General features: G+C 36.3%; 1 protein-coding gene across 1 annotated transcript in view; it reads right to left on the bottom strand.

Moving 5' to 3' along the window:
* Positions 1–2,764, bottom strand: part of LOC125244362 (NACHT, LRR and PYD domains-containing protein 12-like) — a 61,389-nt gene extending 58,625 nt beyond the window's left edge. Inside the window, exons 1-3 of the mRNA XM_048154451.1 lie at positions 2,704–2,764; positions 2,495–2,629; positions 2,251–2,292 (exon numbers count right to left, since the gene is read on the bottom strand). Coding sequence (XP_048010408.1) covers positions 2,251–2,292; positions 2,495–2,629; positions 2,704–2,764 — 238 coding nt within the window. The remainder of the gene's footprint in view (positions 1–2,250; positions 2,293–2,494; positions 2,630–2,703) is intronic.
* Positions 2,765–19,565: the final 16,801 nt, after the last annotated feature.

Raw genomic sequence — 19,565 nt, 5'->3', positions numbered from 1 at the left:
CGTAATCAGTCATAATTTTTACTCTGAATATAGTCATAAAATGCATCATTAATCACTCAAGTGTTACCATAGTCACTATGCAGTAACTAGTAGTGATCTGGACCATTATTTTAAAGTGAAAAACATCTTTTTCACATTAAAATAATGGTCCTGATCACTAGTAGTTCTTGAAGAATGACTAGGTAATTGAGTAATTAATGATGCATTTTATGACCACGTTGAGAGTAAAAAAGGACAATCTTCAAGAACTACTAGTGATCTGGACCATTATTTTAAAGTGAAAAAGATGTTTTTCACATTAAAATAATGGTCCAGATCACTACTAGTTACTGCATAGTGACTAGGTAACACTTGAGTAATTAATTATGCATTTCATGACCACGTTGAGAGTAAAAAAAAAAGACAATTGCTCACATCTCAGACACTTTAATGTTGTGATTAGTAATTAATTAGTAATTCTTTATAATTTCTCATAGTTACCTATTAGTTATTATTGATGCCAATCTCATTCTCTAATTATTGATTAGCTAATAAGGAACTATCTTAGTCCTAAATTCGATATTACTTGCTGATTAGTTAAGCTTGTTTCTATATTAGTTAATGGTAGTAGCTGAAGTGTTAATGTAGTACTACTCATTAGTCCTGCATTACTTCCTGCATAGTTACTTATTAATGACGGACCATTATTCTAAAGTGTTACCGAAAACAGAAGTGGTGTTGTTTACGCCAGGGGGAACACGTGAGTCAGTAAACCTAAACCTTGGTGAGCTGAATCTATATGTGAAACCCTGTGTAAAAAATTTGGGTGTTGTTATGGATTGTGATTTTAAATTGGATAAACAGATTAATTTAGTAGTTAAATCTTGTTTTTTCCAATTGAGACAACTCACCAAGGTGAAACCTTTCTTGTCTTCTAAAGACTTTCAAAGAGTTGTGCATATATTCATTTCAAGTCGCCTTGAATATTGTAACAGCCTTTATTTAGGCATTAGTCAGGCCTCTCTCTCCAGACTGCAAATGGTCCAGAATGCGGCAGCTCGCCTATTGACGGGCACACGAAAGCGGGAACATATCACTCCTGTTCTCGTGTCTCTTCACTGGCTACCTGTCCATTATAGAATTCATTTTAAAATTTTGGTGCTTGTTTTTAAATCTCTTAATGGTTCAGCACCAAGTTATCTTTCTGATTTGATTAATCTGTATACTCCGTTAAGAGCATTAAGGTCTGCTGACCATTTGCTTTTAGTTGTTCCAAGGGTAAAACTGAAGAGCAGGGGGGACCGAGCCTTTGCAGGGGCGGCCCCGAAGCTCTGGAACAGTCTGCCTCTCTACATCAGACAGGCTCAAACACTTGAGGTCTTTAAATCTGGCCTAAAAACTTATTTTTACATTCTGGCGTTCGATGCTGTGTGAGAGCTGCTTCCTTTTACAGTTTTTTTTGTGTCTTAAGTGTTTTTCTTTTATGGTGCTGACTGTTTGTATTATTGAATATGTTTTCTTTTTCTTTTTTTGTATGTACAGCACTTTGATTAACACTTGTTGTTTTAAAAAAGTGCTTTATAAATAAACTTTGACTTCAGAACAATTCACATACCTAGGAATTGAGGTGACAAAAAAGTTTTCCAACTTAGTCAAGGCTAATTTTCAACCCTTGTTGTCAAAACTTAAATCCACGATCATGTTCTGGAGAACACTTCCTATTTCTCTTGTGGGAAGGGTAAATGCAACCAAGATAATATTTCTCCCGCAATTTTTGTATACGGTGCGAACATTCCTGTATTTCTGCCCAAATCCTTTTTCAAACAATTGGACTCTATCCTGGTCCCATTTGTCTGGAACTACAAAGCCCACAGGATTTCGACCCACCACCTATGTAAATCCAAAATACAGTGAGGGCTCACCCTACCTAATTTTCTTTTTTTACTATTGGGCTGCGAATCTGAGGTTCTTGACTTCATGGATAGATTTTACTCCGGTGTGGGAGAGTTGGTTGGTGCTGGAACAGGAGGAATGTGCTCCATACTCTATTGTTTTTTTCCTTTTCTTAACTTATTTTTTTTATTATGCCTATTTGTTAAAACTTAAGGTTTGTTTGCATTTAAAAAAATGTAATTATAATTGACTTGCTGTTAACATTTCTAATAAAAATATTTAAACACAAAAACAGCAATAATCAACAGCAGCAGCAATTCATCAGCAAATTTTCATTTTGGGGTAAATTATCCCTTTAAGATAATACAACTGCTGCACCTTGTTTCTCTGCTTTCTCTGTTTCTGAGGAATTTTGTGATTCTGTAAGAAGAAAGAAAAGGAAATAAATAAAAAATGAGAGACAAAATATACAGATATACAGAAGAAAAGTCTGTCATGTAGCTAAAGCATGTCTGTGAACAATAGCATTACAATGGACTTCATTAGGGTTCAGCATTAATGAGCTATTAACTGAATGCTAATGAGCAGTGTGTATCAGTAATCACAGGTATGGTGATAGTACCGTTTCCTGCAGTGTTGTAGTTGAAGATCACTGATGTGATGGTGTTTCCAGCGAGTACAGGAGCATTTACAGTTGCTCCCGTCTGAGCATTCAGATCAACACTGACTCCAGTGTGAGCGCTGCTGCTCATCTGAACTGGAATAGAGACAAGATTTATTGCATTTTATCAATGACAACTTTAACATTACTGATATTCTTTCACTTATTACCTTCCTTGTGTTTCAGCTTTTCCTCTTCTAGTGTGTCACAATGCTGTTCAACAGATGCCATTGTTCTTCACTGACTCACTGCTGTTGGACATGAAGAAAAAGGTTTATAAGAAATTAACTGTTACCGGGCACTTTCAAAGCATGAATAAATCAATAAATAAATAGATAAATAAAAAATAATAATTATGTTCCAGATTTTTTTTTCTGAATATCTGGTTTCTGCAAGACTGCTACTGGTAATGCAACATTTAAATGTATTAATGTCATAACACACTTATAGATTTATATTACCGTCAATAGCTTTCCAACATCTCTTGGTCACATTTTATATCATGCTTCTATTGTTTTATAAACACACCCTCAGCACCAGCTCCACCTACTTGTTCCCAGTTACCTGAATGAGTCCTTATCTTTTAAATCTCATGTCGATCAGTTAAGGACTAAATCAAAAATAAAGCTGGGGTTTTATTATAGAAATAAACTCTGCTTCTCATTCGAGGCAAAAAGAAAATAAGTCTCTGCTACATTTATGCCTGTCCTTGATTAAGGAGATATTTTGTACAAATCGGCAACTACCAAACGTTTAAGCTCTTTGGATACTTTATATCATGGTGCACTCAGGTTTATATCAAATTGTAATTACAGCACTCACCATTGTGAGCTGTACAATAGAGTCGGTTGGTCGTCACTATAAACTCACAGACGTAAGCACTGGTACCTGTTTATTTAAAAATCCATTTTGGGTCAGTTGCCTCCATATCTTTGCTCCCTTACCCAACACAAACCTTTTGGAGCTTATTCTTTGCACTCACAGGATTTGTACATCGTCTCAGTTCCACTCACACAAACTGAATTTGGAAAATATGACTTCGGTATGCTGCACACAATGACTGAATCTTTTTACAAAATTACCTGAAATTGCATATTCCGGTGTCGATGAACACTTTCAATTTTTTTGTTAGTGAACTGTTAAAGGAAGAAATAATTTGTAAATGTTTTTGATTTGTATTGATGATGTGTCTTTGTGGGTTTTTTGCTCATCTTGGCCATGTCACTTCTGTAAAAGAGATTCTTAATCTCAGAAAGTTTTATCTGGTTAAATAAAGGGAAATAAAACATAGCTGGAGTAAAAACATGTACAGGAGCACAGAATTGCCATGTGGCTACAATGTGATTCACGGTTGCATTAACCATGAAAATGCTTTCCTCACAACAGGATTCAGTAACTCTGAACTTTGCACTTTATCATGCTCTTTAACAAAAACATTGGTGTGGAAAGATTTTGAGCCAGATCACACCTCATACTCACATGTTCATGCTGGCTCCCTTTTACAAAAACAGGACCAAATTTGCATCACAGTTGTAAAACCTCCTCACCTTTGTTTGGAGCATGATTGAATTTACACATAGCCACAGCTAAATATAGCCACACACAAAGTCAAATCTACAAAATGTATGCATACATCTAGACTTCACTATAACTGTGAACTTCATCCAGTTATTGTTTGTTTTGTTTTTTCTTTGGACTTTATAAATCGATTAGCTATAATTTGTCTCACCAAGTTCAATATCAAAATGTATGTTAGTATTTCTCATTCTTACCCAAGTGCAAAAAATTGTATTATCATTAATGCTTTTGAAAAATTTCTGAAACTTATTTGTATTTTGTCCATTTCACTTGTAAATTCAACTGAATCTTTGTATTTGATTACACTGAATATGTTGCTGATACTGTTCATGAAAAAGGGGGGTTTTAAACTAACATTTGTTCCCTTTCAGTCGGTCACGTTCGACATACCTCAGTAGTGACCGACGAATTGGGATATCACCAGAGAGCCCTATCAGCTTCAAGTGAAACTAAACAAGCCAATGGAACTGGCGTGCGATATTTGCATAATGTGCACCGCCCCCGCTAGGTTGGTATAAATAGGGAAGCGGATGCACTCGCGGTGAACCGCTGCTCCCGTCCCGGGCCTGTAAATTCTCATCGAGCTTGACAGAGAAAGCTTACAGAGCCTGCGGACAGGCCGCCACCGCCCTGCATGCCATGGCCCTGCTACAGGTCTACCAGGCCAAAGCGCTCATGGACAGGCCCCAGGGTGGTCTTGACCAACAGCTGCTGGGGGAGCTGCGCGCCGCCACCGTTGGTCAGGTGATGGCTACACTAGTAGTCCAGCAGCGCCACCTATGGCTGACCCTGGCTGACATGAGGGAGAATTTAAAAATCAACACATTAATGAACCGTGGTAAAGGGGTATCTAAGCATGTGACTGCCTGCCTGAGTTTTGTCGACACTCGACAGCCGGAGGCGGCATGAAATTTGATGGAGGCGGCCGCTTTGTAATTCTCTATGCAGGAAAAATAGAGAATTAGGGTCTAATAAATTTGCTAAACACTGTATATGGTCTCTGTAAATACATCTAAATGCTTGGTCTGGATATAAGGTAATGTGAAAATAAGCGGGGCAGTCGAGCGCATGAATGCTATAGTCACTGCACAGAAGAATTCACCTCAAAACTGCAGTTTTCTTAACGTGAGTTCATAGACTAAGTCCAGACATGATGTAAATAAGAGATTCATTGTGCAGTGTGGTTGATTAACAGCTCCAGTAATTATAAAGGGAACACTCTCAGCTCACTTTCTGTATATAACCCATTCACAATTTGGATAAAAGTTTTGTTTTTCATCGTGCTAAAAGGACCAATGTCCACTTACATGCTGCATATTTAAGGAGTGACAACTGCTAATCTGTTGAATTCCATGTGTGAGACACTGATGAAATTGCAATGATTGACAGAGAAATATATAAATTAAACAGTTCAATCATCTGGAGTTGACTATTTTTGATCAAATGATGTTTGCGAACAAAGGCAAAATTGCCTTCCTAGCACTGACTCAGACATACTCTCTCATTTTAAGACTAGTCTTAAGACCTATTTTTTTCAGTCAAGCATAGACTTAATTCATTTATTAATACCTTACATCTCATGGTTATGCTGTTATTCAGATCTGCTAGAACCGAAAATTGAATGCCATCTACACTAATATTAGTATTTTTTGCAAATCATGACCTGTGTCATCTCTATGATTCAATGTCTGCATCTCTACAATATTACATTACTGTCGGAACATAGAGCTCTATATAAACAATAATATATTGTAACCGGGGTCCTATGTTTTCTAGTGGATGAATATTTTGATCACCTGCCCCAACTCACGGCTGGTGACAGGCTTAATATAAAAATTGAAAAGAGAAACTTTAAAATGAAATAATAGAGACTTGTTCATTTCGCAGCACACTTGCATGCCACATCCACTCAGAGAGAGAGAGGGGAGATTTCAGTGCCTGCCACAAAAACAGAGAATAGTCCAAACAATGATGCGGCCATGTACTCTCTCACACACACACACACCCATGCACACAAAGACACATGAACTCATTATTATAAACCAGTTTGACTTTCTTCCATACTTCTAGAGAATTTCAGAGATTAAGCTCTAGTCAATGTTAAACTCCTGCTGCAGTCAGTCAGAAGAGGGACACAGTCTCTCTCTCCTGCTGTCTCATGTGAGCATGTATTTAGTCATATTTTTGGTCCCACTTTACATTAAGTGGCCTTAACTACTATGTACTTACATCAAAAAATAAGTACAATGTACTTAGTGGGTTCATTTTGAATTGCAAAACACTTTTGCTGATATTGAGGTGGATACGGGTAAGGTTAGGGAAAGCTTTGGTGGTATGGGTAGGTTTAAGGGTAGGGGTAAGGTGTAAGGGATGGGTCAACAGTGTAATTATGAATTTAATTACAGAATTTAATTACAGATGTAATTACATGCAGGTGTTTTTAAAATATAAGTACAATATAAAAACATGTATGTACACAATAAGTGCATTGTATCAAATGATTAATTAAAATGTAAGTACTTAAGGCCACTTAATATAAAGTGGGTCCATATTTTTGAATAGCATTTGTTAAACAATAAACAATTTTACAGTAGATCCTCCACAACAGGCTCTTGCAGTCAAAAGTCCATATAATGGAATATAGGAGTGTGATTCAGTTACTCTGACATGCAGCATCTCCAGATTGCTCTCTTATGACAGTGGACAATATAAGTGTGGCTCCAGAATTTAGCATGAAGATAATTACAGTGATGTCATGTGTGAGTTAATGAGGCATATACTTAATTATTAGCATATTTACTGATAAATTACTGCATTTGATTTGTTTCTGTTTTTCAGCAGTTGGAGCTTCAGCTGCTCTGATTGTTGTGCTGTACATCTGGTGACTGGTCACTTGACAAACACAGAACACACAACACTATTACACATTATTGACTTAAAACGCTTATTTATATCTCAATTTGCACACATAACTGTACATACAATTGTCTATAATATATATTGTCTTTTTGCTTTTTTTGCACTTGTAAATTTGTATATTATTATTTTATTATTTTTATTATGTGTCTTGTCTTGTCGCTGTCACTCTGTTGCACTGTGGAGCACTTCTGTCACTAAAACAAATTCCTAGTATGTGTAAACAACATACCTGGCAATAAAGCTCTTTCTGATTCTGATTCTGATAGAAGAACAGGGCATGTTGCACACATAAACAAAACACTTAAATTGTGTAATCTATCTTTATGTTGACAGTCACATAAAGAGGATGAAAAAAGGATCTGCAGTAAAAGAGCATGTAGCACATCTCAAATGAAACACCAACAAGAGGTTTTTTGGCAGACCACGTCTGCAGTTTCTTCAACAGAGAATAGGAAACACACACTCAGTGGTTTCTCAGCTCACTCCCTTTAGTCACAGTCTGTTCTGTGAGAATTCTCTTCAATAATTCTTCTTTTCCAGTAAACAACCTCTTTCTGTGTCTTACTTTACACATATATCCCACAATTATTCACAGGAATTAAATTGAATATACAAATAAAATCAATTCAACAACACATTTCATTCACACCTTTTCATTCACATGAATATTACACATAAAATTGAATATACGAAAATATGTCTTAGTTATGTGATATAGTGATTTTTGTTAAAGGGCCCCTATTATGCTCATTTACAGCTTCATAATTTTGTTTCACGAATTTGTGTGCCCATATAATCTTTGTGTACATGCTAGAGGTCTACAAAGAGGACCCAAGGACCCAGGTCTATATTTTAAATGGTCAGACGGGTCCGGGTCGGGTCCCAATCTATTACTTCGGTTCCCGGGTCTGATTAACATTGTGTGTATACCCGAGCCGATCTGATTCGGAGATCACCCGGCCGTGTTGGGAGTCAGTCAGCACTGTGTGTGTTTTGTAACTTGCAAAGTATGACCAGGAAGGTGAAAGAAAAACACGAGTGACCCCAGCCATCAGAAGCAGAGCGGGCAGAGTTAATGCAAACGAAAGGTGATCATCGAGTTTTACTATTCCTATTGTTTGCAACAGTAATGCAAACAAACTTCAAATTTCAAAATCTGCTTGCAGCCTTGCACACTCACAGTCTCTTGCGAGCGCACTTTATTTTTTATAATAATATTATGAATGAACCGTGTTATATCTAAAGTTTTGGTCAGACTCGGCTCAGAAAGCACAGAAATGATCACAAATAAATAATGCTAACGTCAGCGGCCATGTCACTGAACAAGCAATCGTTATTATAGTTCAAAAGGGCAAACAGTCAAAGTTATTTTATTATATGAGTTGACTCGAGTTACAACAAAATGCAAAACTGCAAAGTCACATTTGTCATTGTGACAGCAAGTGGACTTTTAAAGCTGGAATAATGAGTGGATTAAGCATTTCAGTCGGCAAGAGAGGAATAACATGGATGAACTTTCTTGGCAAGGAGGATTGTGCATCACAGTCAGGTATAAGGGAGAAGGCTACTAACATAGGTAAGACAAAACATTTTATTTTCGCAACTTGTTTATTGACTTATTAATAGCAATTTGCTGTGGAATAGACCTATGTGCCGATCAGGTCCAGTCGGGTCTGTGTCTTCCCAGCCGGGTTCGGGTCCAGCTTTCAAATAATAGACGGGCCCGGGTCGGTCCCGGGTATCTTGAAGACCGCCCAAACACTTGGAGAATAGATAAAATGAAAGGAAGACTGTATGGCTCCTGTGGGAGCTATAGTGGGGCACTGTAGCAGCAATAATTATAATAATAATGAGTTGCCGTTCGGATGTAGAACACGGAAGCCTGCACTGCGTTCACTATGTCAACTGCATATGACAACAGTTCAAGCTGTTATATAAAGTCGTTATTTTTATTTTGCACACAAAAAGTATTCTTGTCTCTTCATAACATTAAGGTGAACCACTGTAGCCACGTCGACTGTTTTAACAATGTCTTTACTACCTTGCTGGACCTGAAAAAGTGCAGTGATGTTGCTGCATATGTGTGGTTCAGAAACTCTCAGATTTCATCAAAAATGTCTTAATTTGTGTTCCGAAGATGAACCAAGGTCTAACCCTTTAAAGTGGGGCATTGCAGCAGCAGCATCATCTGTTATCAACAAATAGAACTGAATGGTATTTATTACATTCTAGAGGATATACTGTATATACGAACATGGAGAAAAAGCAGGACGACTTTTAGCACACCAGTTAAAATCTAAAGCTGCCTCTCAATTTATACCTCAAATTTGTAACAGTAATAATGATTTAATAGTTAATCCAGTTAAAATAAATAACAGTTTTAAGAACTATTACTTAGATTTATAGACTTCTGAAAGCCCTGAATCTAACTCTGAAATGTTGGAACAATTTTTAAACAATATAGATATACCCACCCTTAATTCTGTGCAGAAAAGTAATTTAGATCAGCCCATACAAATAGAAGAAATTTTAATCTCGATCACATTAATGCAGAGTAAAAAAACTTCCGGCCCTGATGGCTATCCAATATATAGATATTGAAACAATTTGGAACGTTCTCAGGCTATAAATTGTGTTTGCTTTCCCATTAACGGTAAGGGCCTCCATATTTCGAACACCGATATACCTTTTCAGTTGTCTGTATCAGGTTTTAGATATTTAGGCATAAACATCACATAGGGATTCCCTAACCTTTACAAAGAGAACTTTGCTCTTTTAATCGACAAGTTAAAACTAGACCTCAGAAAATGGGATTTGTTGTTTCTTTCTCTTGCAGGTAGAATCAATTGTGTAAAAATGAACATTTTACCAAGGTTCATGTACTTGTTTCAATGTATCCCAATCTTTTTAACAAAGTCCTTTTTTTCAGAATTTAGACAGATTGATTTCATCATTCATATGGGATTGAAAAACACCTAGAATTCGGAAGGAATTTCTCCAAAAACAGAAAACTCAAGGTGGATTAGCGCATCCTAACTTTAGGTATTATTACTGGGCTGCAAATATCTCAAAAATACTTTACTGGCTTCAGAACTCCAATGATGTCTGGTGTATTTCAGAGGCAAAATCATGTACTTCATCATCTCTTCCTGCTTTAGCTTTATCTAAATTGCCCCTTGGTATTTCATTGTATACTCAATGCCCAGTCGTAGCAAACACTCTTCAGATTTGGTTTCAGTTCAGACAATGTTTTGGTTTTAAAGACTTCTCCATAGCTAGCCCTATATGCAAGAATCACCTATTCCTTCCAGCTCAGCTGGACTCAGCCAGTGGCAACATTCAGGTCTTGTCAAATTTAGTGATCTTTTTATTGATGATTTTTTACAATTTTACAATTTTAGATTTTACAATTTGCCAAGATCACACGTTTAGATATTTTCAAGTTCGTCATCTAATCCAAAATCATTGTCCCACTTATCCCTCCATTCCTCCCAGTACAGGATTGGATGCAATTTTAAACATTCCATTACATATGAAGGGAGTAATTTCCAATGTATATAATACTTTAATGTCAATAAAAAGTATTAATCTAGACAAAGTTTGTGCAGACTGGACAAACAATCTGGCAGTGGATATATCAGATGAATCCTGGAATAATGCAATATCTAGAGTGAATGGAAAAACATCCTGTACTTGCTTGGGTTTAATTCAGTTCAAGGTCCTCCACTGACTTTATTACAGTAAGGTTAGACTGTCCAAGATCTACGCTGATGTAGTAGACACGTGTGAACAATGTTGCTCTGCTAAAGCAGACTTGGCTCATATGTTTTGGGCTTGCTCCAGACTGCTTCATTACTGGACTACTGGACTAAACTATATTTAAACATTTTGACTGAGGAATATAGTAAGAATATCATACTTAGCTTTAAAATGGCTGTTTTTGTATCTGAGCAAGGTGTGGTCATGTCAAAAATCAAAAATTGTCAAGATGCTTGTGCTTTTGCATGTCAAACTTGGAAATCAAAGAAACCACCTTTAGTTTCACTCTGGCTTAGTGATGTAATGCTGTTCTTGAAATTAGAGAAAATTAAATATTCTCTTAGAGGATCCACCTAACATTTTTATTCTGTATGGACTCCAATGAGCACATATTTTGAAAATGGTGTAACTCTTCCCCCAAACTAAATGATGAACGCCTGTGCACATTTGACCAAATAAATCTATCAGACAATGGGCTTACAACGATGTCAATTTCCTCGATGCTTGTAATATCAGAAATTTGAGATTCTGTTTTTTCCATTTAGTTTTTTTCCAATTTGTTTATTTATTATGTGTTTTTGTTTTGTTTTGAGTAGACAAAAAAAAAAAAAAAAAAAAAAAATATATATATATATATATATATATATATATATATATATATATATATAAACTGAGACTGGCTGAAATGCTCTCACCAATTTTCTGTGACAGGTCAGAAATAATCCCCCTAAAGACAGTGCATGTAAAAGGAGTAGAACAAGCAGCTGGGCTCACAGAGGTACCAATTCATGCATGTGCATGGTCAATTTCTGCATTAAAGAATGGCCTCCCCCACCCATATGGAAAAGTTTTGTTAAAAACATCTGTGATTCTTATGGTGCGTTCAACTCTGGGAAATTCATATTTACGAGGTGGGAAGTCGTGTTTACATGTGCGTTCAAGTCACTTTCGTCAGAATAAGATGGGCGGCATACGTTCTCTTAATTAATTACACATAAATACAACACTTCTACTTATTGAAAATGAAGACCAAAGAATGTGCATCAGTTGTGTTTTGCTTTTTTATGTTTTTAGTGAAAACTTTAGTGTAAACTTTATCATTACATATTATATTGTTATATTATAATGCTACCATATTTTGTGCAGGCAATTAGCTTACTTCGTTGTAAATATAAAAGCTGGACAATGTCGCTGCTAAATACCTATAATATCGTGGTATTCTGCCATGTTTCGCACTGACACGCCCCAACTCATAGAGATCGGGGCTTAAAGAAAATCCCGAACTTCCCACTCGTATTAACGACATTGTGGTGGCGTTACTGTGCATTTAGCTCGTAAATACGATCCTTCTGACGTGACTTGAATGCACCATTATATGTTCCAACAGAATATTATAAGGGATGTATATGCTGCAAAAAAACTATATACAAATTGCTTAATATTTATGTATTTTCAATCCTACGTGTCATATATGTCCCACATATAACTAAAGTCTTATAAATTTTCATGATGTAAAAACAGGAAAATAATGCAAATTTAATAGGCCTATGAATGTCCACCATATCTCTTAAGATGTGTATTAAACATAGTGCATCAGTATAAGGCTGTACTTCACTCATGCCCTCGCTCTTATCTTGTCCCTCCCCGCGCTGTGACGCGGCTCTCCGAGTATGCTATTCAGATAAGTACACACAAATCTCATTACTACACAAAAATATGGTTTGCTAAGTTGTAAATAATGGCTAAATGGGTTTTTACTGTACATTTAGTTAATCATTAATTACTAGCTTATTTTTGCTTATTTATTGCATTGTGGATCCTTCAAATGTTTAATAAATTTTAAATAATGGCTAATATGCCCTTACTAGCCTATATGTTAAGTTAATTATTAATTACTAGTGTGTATGTGCATAACACATGCATAATTGTGCAAAAAAAACATGCAAAAAAAGTTTTAACATATCTCCTTTGAGATCTGCCTCCCTCCCCTTCAGGTACAGTCATTTATATTCATCTGTTTACATTTATAGAGGTAAGAAGACAAATATCTAAGAAAATGAATGCGTATCATTTCCATCTCAGTGATTCCCAAACCACAGAGAAATGAATGACTGTTGATGAGTATCAAGCACAACCTCGACAGAGACTCAGAAGAGGCTGAAAAAATGGAGGAAAACGAAAAATTGAGAAATGATGACAAAAAAGTAAGAAAAATGCACGTACTAGTTATTTTACTGTTGTGGTGAATCAGCAGCCAGCTATCAAACTGTTTGGTGGTTTACTTTAGTAGTTTTTACTGTCTTTGCACTTCAAACTTTCAACATTATTGTAGAACTGCTATTGTTTCAATATTATTATTCAACTTGCTATGGAAAGTTAAGACAAATAATTTAATAATTATTGGTAATTAATTGCATTATTATCAAGTATATGACAAGAAACCTGAAAGTTATCCAACCTCTAACATCTGGCATGATGGCTTTGTAAAACGCATCATTAACATTAAATTCATCAGCTTAGATGACCATATGTACACATAGTAAATAGGTGTAAGAGATTGCTTTATCATATTTTATTTTGCTATATTTTTGTTGCTAGAGCTACCAAATCTGATAAATGAAGTGAAGATGGCCCTGAAGTCTCTGTTCGTCAGCATCAGTCAGCTCTGACTTGGGGGTTGACTAAAATCATGTATGATAATTATATGTAGAGATATAATAATATCAATCATATCAATATCAATAGTATCATTGCTGTAATATGAGGAATTAGGTGGAAACATATAAAGCTTGAAGAACAGGCACACCATTTCCATATTAAAAACACAAAATCTGTATTAAATTCATATAAACAAATAATGCAAAATTTAAATAAATCCTATATAACTAGCATATGATTCAATCTAAGATCTTTAAATGATTTGTATAGGAATATGAGTTATTTCCTACTAAAACCATACACCATTGCATACTGTTGTCATATAAAACTCATACAGTATAATACCTTTACAGTATTCATATATGACCTAAAAATCCCCTACAAGTTGTATGTGTGTTTTTCAGTATAAAAGTGGCCATACATGGTCTGATTATGTGTATGACATGTATTGGACTGTATGTGATATGGTTGCTGTATATGAACCTTTTTTTTTTTTTTCATATGGGCACCCCCTCCCAAAACATTGAGGTGAAACTTCAGACCTTTTGTCAGAACGATTAAGTATAGCCCCACTACCCCAGCCTGCTGGGAGCATCTCACTGGGCTGTTGCACACGCTAAAATTATACTAACAATGTCCTCGAACACGACTCAGCTTAAAATAAAACACAAAGAGAAATCTGACAACAGCTGCAGATAAATGAAATAAAATCACTAACTAATATGTAAATAAACACATGCACTTCACAGAAATACACATGTAACAAGACAGTTCAGTATGATACTGCACTGAGAAAAAGTTCCATATGTTACGATCACAAAAACTCTGTCATTAAAGAGCATGCAGCAGTACGAAGAACAGTTTGACACATATGAAAGTGCATAGATGGCAAACAAAAAAACAAAAAAAGTTTTCCACCATACCTCACAAAAGTTCGATCTATACCATCCTAAAGGATAAGAGCAGACCTGCAGCAATCTGTAGCACACCGTCGTCTGTTGAAGCAGCAACTCCAGCGATCGGTGAACAGCCGATCATGCGAAATCCGAAGGGTCACGGTACCACATATGTGAAACACTTAATCTATGTTGTGTAGTTTTGAGTTGTTGGATACAGACATGGGGCAGCAGTGTCACTGTATCTTCATCCTGATACGAATGCAAAAGTAAGCATCCTCTTTGAGTGAATTGCTCTTTCTCTCTGCCATTCAGTTACAATGCAAAAGGGAAGAGACAGAACAGGAAATTATGTTGGCTCATGGCATCTCAACAACTAAAGGGGAAAGCACTCATTTCGATCAAGCAGCTACATCAGGTGATGTGTGAAATCTATTTCACAATACATATATTTAACAGTATATTTTGATACCTCTTACATGTGCATTGAGAAACGTTTACTGTTATGTGCTATTGTCTGAGGTACAGGAACACACACAATAATGTTATTAATACAGCGCAACAACAATATTATTCTATGTTCACTCTTCCTGCTGCACTAAAATGAAAATTACTGTATGTAGATGTTGCAAATTTGGCTGTGGTCAAACATGATGTGTGAAACTGACATGTCAGCAACTGATGAAGAAAGGTCATACACAGCAAAATTTACAGTGTTAAATTAACGCTGCTTGGTGCTTATATGAATCCATACTCAGAGTGTAAAAATGGTAATGACATAATTAGGTGCTGATTTAGCATTAGTGATGAACACCTGCTGTTACCAAGCACAATCACCAAAGGGAAGAGGAACAATGGCTGCGTCCAAAACCGCATACTTACTGAGTAGGTACTTCATTTCAATAAGTACTTACTTAACGAGCGCTAAAACAGTAGATACTTTATAGCCTGATCACATTAAGTATGAATGTGATCCGGACATCATCCGCCATGTTGATGTTATCATGTGACCTACGACGTTATCACAAGCGCAACAACTTAAAGGATATGAGTGACAGGTTTAAAGGGTTAGTTCACCCAAAAATGAAATTTCTGTCATTAATTACTCACCCTCATGTCGTTCCACACCCGTAAGACCTTCGTTCATCTTCATTCATCAAGATATTTTTGATGAAATCTGAGGGTATCTGATTCACAAAAAGGCAGCAAAGTCATTGTACCTTTTGAGGTCGACAAAGGTACTAAAGACATCATTAAAACAGTCATGTGACTGCAGTGGATCAACCTTAATGTTATGAAGCAACGAGAACACTTTTTGTGCGCAAAAACAACAAAAATAACGACTTTATTCCACAAATTTGTCTGTCCCCTCTCATACTGCTACGCTATTTTCGTTGCAGAGCTTCTGTGTTTACATCCAGTGTTTACGGCTCAGTATTGGCCTGCAGTGTACTGCCTATGTGTGTATCAGATACCCTCGGATTTCATCAAAAATATCTTAAAGGGTACATAACACACACAGTTTCTGTCAATCTCATGTTAATCTTGAGTGCCTATAGAATACTACTGCACCCTTCTTATCTCCAAAAAGTCTTTAGTTTTATCATATTTATAAAAGATAGATACACTGTTCCGAGTCTTTCCGAAAAAAGAAACGCTCCTGGAGGCGTGTCTGCCGTCAGTGCTGTGGGCGGAGCTAAAGAGTCACGAGTGTGCGCAGCTTTTGTGTTAAGATCGTCTGCTAGCTGCGACATCATTATAAACGCAAAGGGAACAAAAGTGTTTGTGCTGTTTACATTATATGCACTTGCACAACAATTGCCATCAAAACACAGACATCTGATGCAGCTTTACTCACCGCCCGTGATCTGCAAATCCAGCACCGGACTGGGACTTGTTTACAAAACATTCATCACCAAAATCCCGGGAACAAACAAACAGACATGCACAACTCCATTGCTGCCCTGGAAAAACAAACTTCATCCTCTAGCTGTTCCCTTGACGCTGGGTTCTTTGGGAAGCTGAAAAAGGTAATCTTTCCCTCATAACCAAAAACACACTCCCTTGGTGACATTGTTAAAAAAAAAAATCTCTCGGCTTCTGTATCCCGAACGAAACGCGTTGATGGCCGTGCTCTTACTCTTGCTCTGGGTGATGTGTGTGTGCACGCCTATACAAGGAATTCCACCCTCTGTTACGTGATAAAGGGCCATAATCAAAAGTAACTTTACAAACGGATCCGGAAGTAGTGTATTTGGCACAGAAATACGTCCAACTCATGTTTTGAAACTTTGGCCATGTTTAGCATGAGAATCCAACTCTTTAACAGTGTAAATAATAGTCCAGATGATGTGTGAAAAAAATGTTCACTTTTCATAAAAACATGAAATTTGTTACACTTGTACAGATTGGGGCCCTGAACATTTTCAGAAATGGAGCAATCACAAAAACGCCTCGTGGTCGCCATGACAACCATTTTATTTTCCGCCGTAACCAAAATATGCATTTTGTATCATATCTTCTGAATCAAACATGATAACACAGAAAAGGTGATGGTGAATTCAGTGACGTGAGGAGGAAATCACAGTATCTGACTTTATAATATACACAATAAACACACAGAGGGCTGGGTTCAAAAATCACATCAAAAATCAATGTAAAACTGAAGCTGCAGGCTGATCCAACTTGCATGAAGTTCATCACAGCAGCTCATAATGTGAGTCACTAGTGTGTAGGGCTGCACAGTGAATCAAATTTCTAATCGTTATTACAATTACGGATGCCACAATTATGTAATCGTTCAAAAGTGCAATTACAAAAAAAAAAAAAAAAAAAAACACAACAAAAGTCCACTTACACAACATTATTTTGTGTGCTTAAAATTCTACAGGTTATTATACCATATATTGTCACGATTCCTGTCAGTTCCTGGACTACACTTCCCATAATCCTCCCTGCCTGTCACATGCACACTCCACACCAATCATCATTTGCCACATACACCTGTAGCCTATTATCTGGACTATTTAAGACTCACTCACACACCACCTCATTGCGAAGTCTTGTTAGCTATTGTTGCATTTCTGAGTGTTTATTCTCCTGTCTGCCTGTCCGTTCCCGTTCCTGTCTGTTACCTGTTATCGACCCGTTGCTGCCTGCCTTTGACCCTTGCCTGGTATACCGTCCTGTGAGTGATATCTGCCTGTCCTGACCATTGCCTGTATCCTGACCACGATTCTGCCTGTCCCTTGCTGTTCCTGTTTGTTCCCGTTTGACCCTGCCTGTACGACCACGCTCGCTTTTAATAAAGCTTGCAAATGGATCCCTGCCTGAGTCCAGCTCCGTCACATATATATTTACTTATTCAAAAAACAAACCAAACCAATGACATTTGAGGCTTAATGCTATAGAAAAGTAAAAGTTTTTCAAAAGGAGTTTTTTCAGCTTGCTTATTTTCATATAAAAATATGGCATGCAGTTGCTTCAAACAATTGTATAAAGCTAAATTCAGTGTAAACTCTGATAATCGTAATTAATAATTACAATTATAATTTCAAGGGAATAATCAACAATTATTTTTGTCATAGCCGTGCAGCCCTAGTAGTGAGTATGGCTCCTGATTAAATGACGGATGGTGTCCTGGGGGATCTCCTCCTAGACCTGGATCAGATCTTTGGATGCTCCAATACATAATGTCCAAGAGGATCTCAATTGGATTCAGGTCTGCGAAACGTGAGGGCCATTCAATGGCATCAATGCCTTCATCATTGAAAACTGCCAACACACTCTAGCCAAATGAGGCCGGGCATTATCCAGGTGAACCATTATCCATTAACCAGGTGAAACTGATTCCCAATTATTGATTGATATACCTTAAGTTTAATTGACTGTTTAATTTTTAAGCTTAAGATTCCAACATCAATATTTGACCAATGTTTTACAATAAAAAAAACATTACAGTAACAGTAACGCAAGAATGCACAAAACAACTCCGTTAAGGCTTTTAAATCCAAAGGCTTTCACATTTATATTGATAAAATATCATATGTTTACATCACATTTCTGACCATTTCTATTAATTTTCCCCGAAATTATGCAATGACTGCAATCCGAGGAGGTTCGAGCAATCTCTCCGTCTCTCTATACTGTTATCCTTTCAGCCAGAGGAAAAAAGGAGTTATGGGTTATACGAGTTAACCGGAGTGTGTGAATCTGCGACAGATATGCGTATGCATTAGTCTGGTATCAACAAAGGCACAGGGAAGAGACAGATAAAACAATAAACCAAATAAATACACGATTAGAATCATATATGAGTTGTCTACGTTCCTCAAGCAGTTTCTGGTATTTTCCATAAACGTGTATTTATTATCGCAATGATTGGTATAAGTAGACTTTAGCATCACATATAAGTATATTTCTGCCTCATACGGCGATCAAAATCTCGTCGGATCACAAGGAACTTATTTCAAACACTCACCGGTGTCTGAAAGTGAACCTTTAGCTGAAAATTGTGTAACACTTTATAATAACTACTCGCTATGAAGCATTAGTAAATAGTCAATTCATCACTTATAAAACATTAATAGACATTAGTAAGCAGTTTATAAATACAGCTATAAATGCTTTGTTCTTGATTTATAAGCATATCTATAAAGTGTTTAATAATTGTATTTTCATACTTTATTAATGATCAATTTATCATTTCTAAATTAATTATTACATTATTCACAAATCAGTTATTTAGGAGTTGTCAGTGGTTCATAAGATCATTTAGGAAGTGTAAGTAAATGATTAATAAACTATTTAAACATACATTTATACATATTATTTAGACATATAGTAATAGTTACTTAGTGTGTTAGTAAATGCTTTATTAACACACATTCCTAGTGTAAGTCATGATTAATTCAGATAATTATAAAACATTTAGAAGTGTTTATTTAACTATTTTTGTGAGCTCATCTAAAGTGAGGACTGTTTATGCTTTCTAAAGCTTTTATAAATGAGATTTACAGGTTCAGTGATCTTCTGCTGTTCTCTAATGTTTTAAAGTTAGTACCGAGGTAGTTTTGACACTGTGAAATATTTTATTTTACATTATTATTGTTTTATAAAAACATTATTTGTTGTATTTTGGCACTCCTGTAATCCAGTGTTGGCACTGGTAAATTTTTATTCAGCAATGTTTAAACTTTACAGAAATTTATTTTTTTATATCA

The sequence above is a fragment of the Megalobrama amblycephala genome, linkage group LG14 (assembly GCF_018812025.1).
Source record: "Megalobrama amblycephala isolate DHTTF-2021 linkage group LG14, ASM1881202v1, whole genome shotgun sequence".
Taxonomy (NCBI): domain Eukaryota; kingdom Metazoa; phylum Chordata; class Actinopteri; order Cypriniformes; family Xenocyprididae; genus Megalobrama; species Megalobrama amblycephala.
Note: the sequence above shows the minus strand (reverse complement) of the source record. Positions and strands in the feature narration are given on the sequence as shown.